Consider the following 13,401-nt stretch of genomic DNA (forward strand, 5'->3'; position numbering starts at 1 on the left):
ACCCACAACACTAAAAATATACAAGTTTGTCTAGTATGATCACCTGTCAGTCACATGAGCGTGTTTCACTCAAACCTGTAGAGAAAGTCATGTACTTCACATAGCTGCACATCCTCTACACCAGGGGTCCCCAATCCCAGTCCACGAGGGCCGGTGTCCCTGCAGGTTTTTGATCTCATCCTGGATCAACACACCTGAATCACATGATTAGTTCATTACCAAGCCTCTGGAGAACTTCAAGACATGTTGAGGAGGTAATTTACCCATTTAAATCAGCTGCGATGGATGAAGGACACATCTAAAACCTGCAGGGACACCGGCCCTCGTGGACTGGGATTGGGGACCCCTGCTCTACACCTTTGTACACTTTTGATGTTGTACATTCAGGAAACGTACAATGGCCTCTTTTACACTTGTACCTACTTAGCTCAACTCGACTCGATTGTACTTAACCCTTTTTTTAATTCGGTTTCAACAGTTTTCCACTACAATTGAGTACCATCTCACTGTCACGATCTTGGGTCTTTTGACCCAGTGTTTTGAGTTAATATATATATATATATATATATATATATACATATATTGATGTTTATGTTTTTTAATTATGCCTAGGTTGCTATTATAGTTCATTGTGATTCCCCGTGTGTCTTCAACCCCTGTGTTTAAGTCTCCCTTGTCCTTCATGTGTTTCATGCCTGCGTCTCATTATGTTTCCTGTTTTATTTTGAAGAGGTGTCAAATACTGAGCTTCAGTAAAGATTCAATTTGGAGTTATTTAAATTTCCTATCACCTTAAATCTTCACTCAAAGACAAGTATCTTTGACAGTATATATATAGTATATATATATATTGTATAGTGTATATTATGTATAAGAGACAAATATTGTTATTTTAATATGTTGGCATTACTAAATTTGGCTCAATGCTTACATATATGTGTAAAAACAAAATGTACGAGCTGTGAAAACTGTTTCTGATAGAATGAAGAGTAGACTTATATATTAAATATTCCTTTATTGGGTGAGAAAATCATACCAAGTCATACAAAACAGATATAAGAGCCTTAAACAGGCTGACTTCTGCTAAATGGGTCAAACTGGGCAGATAGTATACAAACACATAACATCCTTATAGAATATGATGTAACACTATAGATCAACTTACCTCAGAATATATAAAGCATATAAACAATTACAACAATATGATGCAACAAGCACAGCAGTACTACTAATCCAAAATACTCAAAGCTTCATAGAACTGAAACAAACATGGCAGCATCACTGACTTTCAGCCTGTTCTGTTTGTGGATATTATCCATAAAATCATCACATTCTCAGTAAGATTAAGGTCAGCTATTGAACCGTGTATATTATAAAGTAAAGATTTTAAAACCAAGTTGATGCTGAGAGTACTCACATCACTAATGTCACATAACTTTGCCGACATGTGGCCAACAGTAATGTTTTAATGTTCTTCATTATTAAACATTTGCACATAAATATGTGACATAATATTCAGTGCTTACTTTTAAAGGTTTACTCTTCAGCCGCTTCACTTCAGCCGTTCGCCTTTTTATCCTCCTGAGGCAGCATTTGTAGGCCGATTACATCACAGCAACGCGACGAAGGCTGTCCAAATTCGTAGACTCCTTCAAATGCGGCCAACAAATGCATCTTTCATTTCACCAGATTTGAAGGATGGGTCAGGTATATCCTTCGTGGCTCACCATATCCCAGAACACGGCCCAGCCAATTCCAACAATAGCGACAGTTACTTTGTTTTAATATTAATCGTATTACTTTTTCTGGGTCACAAAATAAACTTTTAAGACATTTTCAGGCGAGAATGTAGCTGTGTAAACTTTAAATATCTGCTCGGTTTATCAAGACATCACATATTTGTAAAAGTGCTACGACATTTTCAGAGACATCTGTTATCCAGCAGCTCGATAGCTAGCCGGGAGCTTGAGGGTCACTAGAGCTGCTGAGAACGGCAAACTCCCGGCACATCGTTTTCAAAGCCCCCATTACTCAGATTAAACATGATATATAAGTCACTTAGATAACTTAAAAATGTTATTGTTTGGCTTTTTTCAGTGTTTTATTTGTTCATGAGTTAATCGGTTTGGCTGAGATTACAGCTGAACAAACGTCGAATGGAAAACTGATTAAACAGAAGTGTGATCAAGAATTTACGCCAGTGTCCTGTTATATTTTAGATAGCAAGGAGCAGACAGCTGAGTTTATGAAACTCCACTGAGACAGGTGGTGATGCAAATCTGAAGGCAAGACTGTCCAATTTCACCACAGCCGCTCAATTCCAGCCTACCCAGCCTTCGGAGGACCCGGCCCACGTAGGCCACAAAGGCCGGGTCCTCAGGAGGATACAGCCTATGAATCTGGACACAGCTTCAATGTGCACGGGGTCGTTATAGCAACATGGCTAAAAGTCCAGTGACTTGTTTGTATGCCACAAACACAACAATGGAGGACGTTGAGGTGGCTGCATACCTACTGCTCGGTCTATGACATCTTGTCAGACTCAGGAACCATGTTGCCAGGTTTCAGAAATTGTGCATATGATTGTTGTTAAGGAGTCACTCTCATGACTCAAAGAGTGACACCACTGACAGGCCAATCGGGGGCATGCAGTCTGCTGACATCACATTTTCAGGTTGATTCAGATCGCTTTGAACCCAGGCCGAGCAGGTACTAAAAAAGTACCTGGTACCAGGTTCTACTACCTAATGTAAAATCCTAAAAACCAAGTCGGGTCAAGCAGAGCCGAGTAGGTACTAGTAGAAGCGAGACAAATGTGATATGACTCAGTCTTTGAGTGCAGAAGTGTAAAGACTTAGAGAGTGCGTCCCATCCCAGAGTCCTACTGCAAGAAACTTATAAATAATTGGAAGATGCTGCCCACAGATTCTGTCCATTATGATATTATTCCCATGGAAATGACCCAACCTCTGCAAACGGTGCTATGTAAAAATCAGCTGCTAAACCTGTTAAAATGTGGGCTGGTTCTTCAAATAACAAGTGGCTCTGTACCAGCACTGTGTTGATGACAAAGAGTGAGTAGACTGGTAGGGAGTGTTTTTTTTTTAAATGAAACATTTCATAGGGGACCTAATTACTATGATAACTAAAGTAGTCCAGTCTTTTATCAGAATACCAAGAAATGTGATGCTGTTTTTCACCCAATCCTGTGTTTGCTAGAGGGATATCTCAAATATCTGCCAGTGCATAGATGGCCTTGGTACACCAAGCCAAAGAACAATTGATTTGCTACTGGTGTTTCAGATTGAGATCTGGGATTTCTGCCATCAGATGAAGTTTTAGCCTTACCTGCAAACCTTACAAAAGAAATCTGTGCATGCACTTGCAGTGGCAGGAAGACAGAGTCTGGATGTTTTCTGTTAGTAGAACAAATGAAGAGTTTTGGTCTTTTTTCTGCAGTGAAAATGCACAATTGGAATTACATAACGGTCGCTAGTTGTCTTTAAAAAAAACAACAACTAGTACATTGCTTACATTTTCTTTTCTAGTCTTTTGATTTCAAACTTTCTCGTCTTGCTACTTGTCTTGTGCACCGTTTCATCAAAGTTGGCCCACTTCTCCAAAAACTTCCCAGCGAGGAGAGATAATGATGGCAGAACTCTGGCTGCCTCTAGGCAATGGTGTGCAACCATATACACATACACACACTGGGTGCCAAAACCACACATGGCATATTTGCTCTTAACAACCCTTCAGGGAAAACACACACACACACGCATGATGAGGTAAACTGATGCAATCTAACTGAAAGTGTCGATTCAGCAGAAAAAAATGCACTGACAAGAAATAAAGTATCATCCACCGTTTCCATGTTTCCACAGCGTGTGTGAGATAGCAGATAGGAACTGGTGATAGTTTTCCGCTGCCATCACACTACTTCCATAAACATTTTTCATCAGTCTTGCTGTCTGATTGCCATGGTAACCTCTACACCTGTCATGTGCAGACACACACACACCAACACGGTCACAGCCCCAAATTAGTTCAAGCCTTCCTGGTCGAAAAACAGCACATGTCGGTGATTTTCTCCTCCAGCAGCAGCTTTCGCTCTTTTTAGACTTTCACAAACATCCTGTTTTCTTCGTGTAATTATGACAATTTCCGAATTGTAAATGCACACCTAAATTTTGTCACTGCGAGGAAGAAACACACCCACAAAGCTAATTATAGCATGTGTGAGGACATCTTGTCCTCTGATCTCACCCCCTCTTAAAAATTATAAACAGCAGCTGTTGGTGATGAGCCTCCTGCATACTTATCTCCACTGCACGAGTCATTCAGGGAGTTTAATGTACTTCATGTTCTCAGAGAAACCTTAGATCTAAATGCAAAGGCAGAATAATTATTGCCTGTCATGGTTTACTTTAAACTGGCTTTCCCTTTGTTTGATTCGATGAAATGAACCTGAAAATGTTTTCTTACATTTGAAACTATGAATGGAGAGAGAGGTGTGGCTGTGACACAGTGATGAATGAAGTCATAAGGGAGGCTGAATGAAGTACTCTTCCTGATTGAACCTTTGCTAAGCTACATTAAATATCTTAAGCCCACAGTTCCAAAAGAAGTAGATTAAATAATGACAGGCACAAAATCCTTCTTTTAAGTTTTACAGTAATGATAAGTATACAGGATTAGTTCGTGCTCTAGTTTAAGCTCATTCATGCGTACTCCCTCTGAGTATTTGCTATGTGACTTGAAAGCGGCGTATAGCAGGGGCTAAGCGGTTAGCATTTTAAAAGAGCAGTTGTTTCGCTGGGTAGATGCAGTAACGTGATCTCTGGTTTGGATTTCTGATGTTGTGCTTCATCAGGGGACATTGTTATGCAATTATTGTGCTGTTGAATTTAGCCATGTTAGCACTGTAATGCTGTTTTTTCTTTTTCTAAAATTACAATAATATTTTCTTAAAAAGAATATTTTTACAAATTTTAACATTTATTTTCATGCAATCTAATCTGATGCTTTATTTATTCAGAAATGTATTTATAAACCTGCACAGGTTTTTATGTTTTTTTCTTCAGTGTGAAGCACATTGAGTTTACATTTAATAAAAATTGCCATTGCAAAACAGACTCAACAATTAACAATTTATAGATAGAAATATGCTTTCAGTCTTTAATGAAACTGGAATGCATTTCATTAACCATGTGCAAAAATAGACACGTAACATTTGCATCTACTCTCCTCTCTTTTTCCATTCGAATTACTTTCTATTAAAAGCTTCATTCTATCTTTGTGTTTATTTTATGTTAAACTCTGACTTCATTATTTTTGACAAGTGCAGCATAGCTCAGTAAACAGTAGTTTATTTTTTCATGTAGCATTTAGCTGCACTGAATACTAACAAAAGAACTGTATACGTTAATCTGTTTTTACATATAGCCTACAACAAAATTCCCTGCTAGTCCGGTATTATATAAGTGCAGCTCTGTGTTTGGTGTTTGACTGTGAAAAAAAAAAGCAAAAAAGTTGTTCAACACTGGGGATAAAATTCACAAAAATAATTGGAGAAAAGAACAAAAGAAATCACATAAAATAAATAGACAAAATAGTCATAATAATCTTTTTAATATCTCGCATGATGTTTGCATGCCTTAATCTTACATTTTACATAATTTAAATCTCATCATACACTATAAACAGATCCCTAAACCCTCCTCTGTGCATCTATAAACCTTCTGCACTAGTACTTAACATTTGATACTTTATTCATACCTGATGACGCATAAGTCAGTATTTTTCTACTTGAATTTATTTAGTTGTCAGCTGTCTCTATTTTTGCCATTATTTTTCTCAGGTTATTATTAATATATGAATGAGGCGGCCTTTTTTATATGTTTACATGAGATTACAGTAGATTGTTACGTAACCCCTTGCACGTGCTCGTTAAAGTGAAGCAGCCTGGTGATTCATTGCACACATGGATAACTAAATGGCAGAAAGTCAGAGCAGGGAATGAAGTGTTACGTAACATGAATCAAGCACACACATGTGTATGATCAAGTAAACTGGGCGAAAAAATCCATCATTCATTCACTGAAGATTTGGCATGTTCGTGTGTGTATGATTTGGTGTATTAGTGTGCGATCACGCGAGCACATCCAACTCTGACTGGCAGATTGCTTGCAGTGAAATGTCAGCTGCCCACACCCTGCAACATGCTGTGCTGTGTGCGTGTGTGTGTGTGAGTGCTTCATTCACAAGAGCACGCGATAGAGTGACAGGCAGACAGACACATGGGAGGAGGGCTGCAGAGACAGTAGGGAGGGAAAAATCAATACATAATTTCAAAACAAGTTCACTTTTTCATCATATTTAACTGATACTCTGATGCGGTATGGATTAATGCGTGACACGGATCTATTCCTCATTAAACTCAAAGAGCCAGTAATAATAAAAAAGGGTTGAAAATTTCTGCAAATCCTGCCCTGATCGACTGAATGAGCTCACAACAAATTTGCCTTTTTCTAGAACAGTACTGCAGTCACATGTATAAGCTTCTTTTTCATATTCGAGGCTGATAAAATACATTGACGTACTCTCATCAGCCACTCTAATATCTACACTTTCCTACCGCTACTGTCAGAGCTGCTTTAAATCTTCATGGCACAGATTCAACAAGGTGCTGGAAAACTTCCTCAGAGACTTTGATCCATGTTGACATAACAGCATCACAGTTGGTGCAGAATTTTTCATCTTGAAAACTGCAGCAGACCAGGCATCATTTTTACGGTCTGTTTTTTCCAGTTTTGGTGAGCCTGTGTGGAATGTAGTCTGTGGTGTTTCGTTTTATAGCCCATCTGCTTCAAGGCAGGATGTGTTCTGCATTCAGAGATGCTCTTTTGCATCCCTGGTTGTAAAAAGTGGGTGTTTCAGTTACTCAGTTACTGCTAAATTCTTATCAGATGTTTGGCCCCTCTCTCCTGCCATCAACCCCCCCCCCCCCCCCCCCTCCCCCCAACACACACACACACACTTTGGGAACCACTGCTCTAGAGGGAGGGAAAATCCCAGCAGATCCAGAAGTTTGAATTCTCAAACCAGCCCCTCCAACAACACCAACAACCATACCAAGTTCAAAGTCACTTAAATCACCTTTCTTCCCATTCTAAACTTCAGGAGGTTGTCTTGACCTAGCTAAATGTCACAGCAGTGTCACACCAATGTGACTGGTTGATAATGAGTAGCTGAAAAGGTATATATATAAAAGGATTATATACCTATAAAGGTATATAAAAGGAAAAAAATCATCAAGGCTCAGCTTATCTCAGTGATCACAAAATACACAGAGGATGCCACACCTGAGTTTCAGTTACCAATTAACGTTAGTATATTTAAACTAAAGGTGGGGAGGCCTGGCAACAAAGAAACAAAAAGGTGTAAGGTGAAATTCCACACAATGGGCCGCAGGACCCACAACTTCCTTCCTGAGAATAATGAGCTCAGAAAACAAAAATAACCAATAAAGCTTTCAACCTGGAAGGAAAGGAAAAAAAATCTTTACAAGGAAGCAGGGAAACGAGAGTGCGGCAGAAATGAAGAAAAGGGTGGGTAGCAGTTACAGTCACTGTTATTAAGTGAGAGAAATACAATGTTAGCGAATGACTCCGATAACCACACAAGCAAATGGATCGATCTATGTGTTTCAATCTTCAGATGAATCCCATGATTGTGCCGAAAAGTTTGACCACATGGTACATAAAAGAAGATTAAAGCACAGCAGATGATTATTTAATCAGAGTTAATGATTTATTAACTTTACTATATAAGTTAGTAATAGATTAACTTCCTTAAATCCACACATTGGTAGATGGAATAGAAACAAAGTGAACAGAAAGTTAAACAGTGTGATGACAGATGCTGGTGACATTTTGTTCTTTTGTAATCTCACCATCATGTCCCTAATCCCAGATACACTCAAACTGCTTTAAAGTTGCTGTGAAAACTCATTGTACTGACTCTATTGTCTAGCTTCATATTTACACCTGTCATCTTGCCGTGTCATTACTCACATGGTGAGTGCGTACCTGTTCCCCAACAGGAATCTCTCGTCCTTTGGGAGTGTGGTACAGTGTCATGCTCCTCTCCGAATGCTAATTTGTGCATGAATATGTGCATGATTGATAGAATGATAAGTGGAATAACCAGAAGTGTGTGTATGTGTGTGTGTCTGGTTGTAGTGGGCTGTCCTTCCTCGGCGCTCCCCACCACAGTAAATCCAGCTCTCTGGCTCTAACATCATTAAGAGGCTAAGACCAGTCCCCGGGGGCCCAGAGAGAAATCCACGTTCCTCAGTGTGTGCATGCATTATGTGCATTCTGCTTTTTTGTTCTCTGTCCTAATTCAAATTCATGCCCATGCTGTTTCTTACGTGTGGCCTGTGAAATGATCCAGCAGAGCAGTAAGTGAAGTGGAAATCTGAAATTCAGTTGCAGCAGAAACTGAAATCTGAAATAATTTTACTTTGCATCCAAGTCCATATTGTTCCCTTGAGGCTCACGTTGTCAATCCATTTTAATTCCTGTGTGTATGCGTGTGTCCAAGAAATCCATCTGCTCTCCCCTTGTTAAGATCAGCCTCAGAGGGACCCTTGAGCACAAATCCTCCCCTTCTTGCGCTTATTTACCAGACGTAAATGAAGGGAGAAACATCAGCTTCAGTATGCGAGTCCATCTCATGTCTTACAGTCTGTATATTTTTTCGTTATTATATTTGTAAAAAAAAAAAAATCACAAAAAAACACTGAAAACAAGTTGATTTCTAAAACACCTCTGATGTATAGTGATTGTCCAGTTATAGCTTAGCAACACTAGATTTACTAAACCTGCGCAAATTTGCGTAACTTCCCTAAACCCAACACCTACTAGAATTACTGGCTTTTTTTATTTTCTGGTGCAAGTCCTGAGGTGTTAATCACCCCTGCTGAGAGTTTCACAGGTCGTCAGCTCGTTTCTCCTCCAGCTTTTGTTGTGCAAACCACCCATTATCCTTGAGGCCTGGCACATTTGCATTTGCTCACTCAGAGTTGCTCAGATCCAAGCCAAGCCAAACCTCTGTGTTACAACCTTCAGAAATTCCTGCCATATCGATACAAAAGACACACATTCACAATATATGGGTACACAAGTCTGTTTTATTTCAAAGTGTTTCAAACTTTACAGCGTTTGCAGACCCAGTGTTCATCATCCCTGCATTTGGCACAGGTGAATTTCTGACATGTTGCACAGGTAAACCTGCTGCGATTCCTGTTGCAGCTCTCTTGCACCTGGCACTGCGTTGTCTTTCCAGACACTGGCACAGTAGCTGCAGCAGCTTCAGCAGCCTGTGCTAATATTTCCTTGTGCTGCATGAATCGGCAACGAAGTTCCTGAGCTAGAAGACTCAGAAACAATCTTCTTTTGCCTGTCCACCCTGTACATGCCTTGTACAAAATGTAGGCATTCCCCGCCGCCAGGTCCAGCATATTGTAGAAAACTGCTACTGGCCACCTGCGTGTTGCTGCTCTTATGGAATACATCCGCGCAAGTTGAGGAAGTTCACGCCGGACTTTATTCACCGTGCCCAGTAACGTTGTTTTGTGCTGCAGCAGTCTGTGCGACAGTGACAGTGAAGTAAAGAAATTGTCCGTTGTGACGTTTCTCCCATCATCCAAAAACGGCTCCATCAGTTTCATGACCATGTTCTCTGCCAGCCTCTGTCCCTTCTGACGACTGGGGTCCTTTCCCAAGTAAGGAGATGCACTGCAGACATATTTGGTGTCCAAGTCTGTGGCCATCCAGAACTTGATCCCAAATTTGTCTGGCTTTGTTGCGTTATACTGTGTGAATGGACAACGAACCTTGGTAGGGAACAGCTGTTCATCTATGGTCATGTGTTCTCCTGGAGTGAAACTCTTAGCACAGTTCTCGTTGAAGCGTGTCCAGATGTCAGAGATCGCCGCAAATTTGTCTGTTTTCACCCGTTCTGCCCGCGTGTCCTTGTCATCAAATCGAAGGTGTTGCATAATTGAAATGAATCTATCTCGGGGCATTGTCTCTTTGATTACTGGCACCAGAAATCTTTCTGACCAGCAATCCACAATGGCACCAACGGGACACATGATTGCTCTTACAAACAGGATTGAAATGAATGCCATCAGTTCATGAACTGACAAATTCCAGTCCGGCTCTGTTCTGTGGGCTTGATGTACCGTACACTCTCTGATGGTGTGCAGCATTCCCACGTCTAACAGGCAAAGGAAGCTTTGGAGCACACTTGTAATTTTACGCTGTCGGAAGATAAACAAATAGAGAATGGTAAATTTACATGAACCTCACTCTAAATGGGTTTATATAAATATCATATGTAATATGACAATGACAAACCTTAGCAGACTCTGTGGGTCCAGCTTGTGCAGTGAAGCACGAGCGATTTGCTCCTGCACTGGGTATTCCATTGTTCTCCTCTACCCACAAATTGCCGTCTTTTGCCGTGTGGCTCAGACAGGGCTTCCCAGTACCACGGGGCCTCTTCCGTGGAGGCATGTTGGGTTCTTGTTCCGTCTCCTTTTCAGATTCTTCTGAGGAGGTATCAGTGGCCTGCTGGACAAATGAAACCTCTCCTCCATCAGAATCTGCTTCGTCCATTTCCTGAAGCAAGGCCCAAGCCTGTTGCGCGGAGAGGTTCTTCCTGCGTGGCAGTGATACGGAGGCCATCCTGATGTGCGTTCTCAGAAATGCGTAGAAGAAATGATTCTCCCTCCTGGCCGGTCTGCTTTTATGCACAGCACTGTGCTGTAGTCAAGTAATGCCACTCCTACACATATACAAATCTCTCCTGGTTGGGGGAGGGTGTTTTGCACAACAAAAGCAGGAGAACAATAGAGCTGAAGGCCTGTGAAAATCTCAGCGGGGTGCTAGCACTAGAATTACTGAGCCTTTTTTCCTGCTGTAAGTCCGTACTACTACATTTACTAACCCTGCGCAAATTTGCGTAAATTCCCTGAACCTAACACCTCCTAGCACCCTGCTTAGAGGCCTTCAGCTCCATTGTAGGGTTGTAACACAGATTTTTCTCTTGCCTTGGATCTGAGCTACTCTGAGTGAACAAATGCAAATGTTCCAGGCCTCAAAGATAATGGGTGGTTTGCACAACAAAAACAGGAGGAGAATCGAGCTGATGACCTGTGAAAAATTCAGCAGGGGACTTCCACCAGAAAATAAAAAAGTCAGTTATTCTAGGAGGTCTTACCGGTAGGTTCAGGGGATTTACGCAAATTTGCGCAGGTTTAATAAATCTAGTAGTAGGGACTTGCACCAGGAATAAAAAGGCTCAGTAATTCTAGTGTTAGCAAGCCTAACTAGGTACAGCAAACCCGTAACTCTTCAGATTTTCCACATGTGCAGTTTTTGTGAATGGGGGACAAGTTTGATCCTCAACATTTCATGCGGTTGAAGGATTCTTGGTTTGGTTTTTCTTTCCAGAACTAAACGTATGTGCAAAAAGTATATATACATCTCTGTAATGTGAGCAAGTGTGAGCACCGCTATAAAAGCAGAAGTTTAACACAATTCCAAGGTGAAAAGACATCATCTGTGATCTTAGAAAAGCAATTGCTTCTGCCTATCTAGGAAGGGTTTGGCTATAAGGCCAAAGACTATCAATCTATAGCGAGAAAGACTGTTTACAAGTGGAAAACTTGGTGGCCATGATCAGACTGTGCAATTCTTAGAGAAACTGCAAAAGATGCAAGAGCTACATCTGAGACTCTACAGGCCTCAGTTAGCATGTTAAAGCGCTTAACAGTATAATTAGAAAAAGACTGAATAAATATGGGTTGTTTGGAAGAATTGGAGAAAGCCTCCTGCTCTAAGAAAGAAATGGCAGCAAAGCTTAAATTTGCAAAGCTGCATCTGAGCAAACCACAAGACTTTGGAAACAATGTCCTTTGAACAGATGAGACTAAAGTGGAAATGTTTGGCCATAATGCACAGCACCATGTATGGCGAAACCCAAATATAACATACCAACACAGTGGAGGAGGAATGATGATTAGGCCTTGTTTAAAGCCAGGGGACCTTAGCACCTTGAGTCACCACGAGCTCCTCTGTATACCAAAGTATTCTAGAGTCAAATGTGAGCCTAACAGCTAAGGCACAGCAGCAAATCTATAGCAGAATGACTGAAAAAGAAAAGAATCAAGGTGTTGTAATGAACCAATCAAAATCCAGACCTCAGCCTTAGTGAAGTGCTGTGGTGTTCAACCTTAAGAGAGCTGTGCATAAAAAATTACTGCAAACCTCAATGAATTCCTCTGCAATGATATGAGCGACTGATAAAGACATACAGAAAACAGTGAATTCACATTACTGCTGCTAAAAGTGGCTCTACAAGCTACTAAATCATGGGATGGACTAAACAGTGAACATGGGGGTCCCATGGAAACCTTCTTTTTCCCATAACTGTAGCTACAGAAGCAGTATGCCTTATCTTTTACATCTAAAGTTCACAGTGAGTAAAAACCTGAACTGTGAACACTTCTGGGGCAAACCGACCTCAGAGGTAATTGTCATCTTACTTGCTAAAATTGCTGTACTGTCAGGTCAGGATATTCCTCAAGTTTACTGTGCTGAAGCTGAGCTGTAAGAACAGAAACTTCTGGTCAGCAAATGCCAGCTCAAACTTGGATTTAACCACTCTGTGTTCAGATACCTGGAGTTTGCACACTGTTTCAGTCTCTTATTTAAAGCTTTTTGATGCAGCTCACCATGCCAACACTGCACACCTCCTGCTGTCTTCACAAAGTCAGAATTTTTATTTTGTTTCCCTTTATCTCACTCGCACAACCATGCTAGAGTTACGGACAGTACACCTCAACTATTATGCATGAGACCTTGTTGCTAGGCAACACTGGCCTATGTCAGAATGTCTTTACATGCAAGATCAGACTGTGCTTTTTTTTTTTAAGTAGTATTTTTGCAAAAGTTTTGCAGACCAGTTCGATTGGTGGTTTATCAGAACAGGCATGTGAAGGTGGAGATGAGGATATCTGTGTGTGTGTGTGTGTGTGTGTGTGTGTGTGTGTGTGTGTGTATTAATCTTGCTTGCTGGTCATGCACTCTGTTTTAGTATTTTTTCTTTTGCTGCCAAAATTAACCCCACAAACTTTAACATTTCGCTTTTATTAATTCCCCCGATTTACTTTAAATTTGTTTTAAGTATTTCTCACATTCATATCTCACTTACTTTGTTTTTCTTTGCTTTGTCTTTGTTTTGTGTTTTTTATACAGATTTTTTAAAGCTTCCAGTGTGGATATTGTGGAATTTTAACCATTTAAATACTGATCATTATTGTAAGGTAAT

General features: G+C 40.5%; 2 protein-coding genes across 2 annotated transcripts in view; one reads left to right on the top strand and one right to left on the bottom strand.

Moving 5' to 3' along the window:
• The window catches only part of LOC146681101 (sodium/potassium-transporting ATPase subunit alpha-1-like), a 60,345-nt gene that overhangs the window by 9,381 nt on the left and 37,563 nt on the right, over window positions 1-13,401 (top strand). The gene's annotated exons all lie outside the window — the stretch shown is intronic.
• LOC146681102 (uncharacterized) lies at window positions 9,209-10,768 on the bottom strand. Its single transcript, XM_085448764.1, has 2 exons — window positions 10,425-10,768; window positions 9,209-10,327 (listed from the first exon to the last, which is right to left on the bottom strand). The coding sequence occupies exons 1-2, from the start codon at window positions 10,752-10,754 to the stop codon at window positions 9,209-9,211; spliced, it is 1,449 nt and encodes a 482-aa protein (XP_085304890.1). The 5' UTR covers window positions 10,755-10,768.

Source organism: Copadichromis virginalis, linkage group LG23, assembly GCF_057382275.1.
Source record: "Copadichromis virginalis isolate Kocher_CV1m ecotype Utaka linkage group LG23, C_Virginalis_male_GT1.1, whole genome shotgun sequence".
In the NCBI taxonomy this organism is placed as follows: domain Eukaryota; kingdom Metazoa; phylum Chordata; class Actinopteri; order Cichliformes; family Cichlidae; genus Copadichromis; species Copadichromis virginalis.

Coding starts and splice junctions, on each gene's coding strand:
- LOC146681102 (XM_085448764.1), bottom strand. CDS start 10,754: ATGGCCTCCGTATCACTGCCACGCAGGAAGAACCTCTCCGCGCAACAG. Junction 10,328..10,424: donor GACCCACAGAGTCTGCTAAG/GTTTGTCATTGT, acceptor ATCTTCCGACAG/CGTAAAATTACAAGTGTGCT.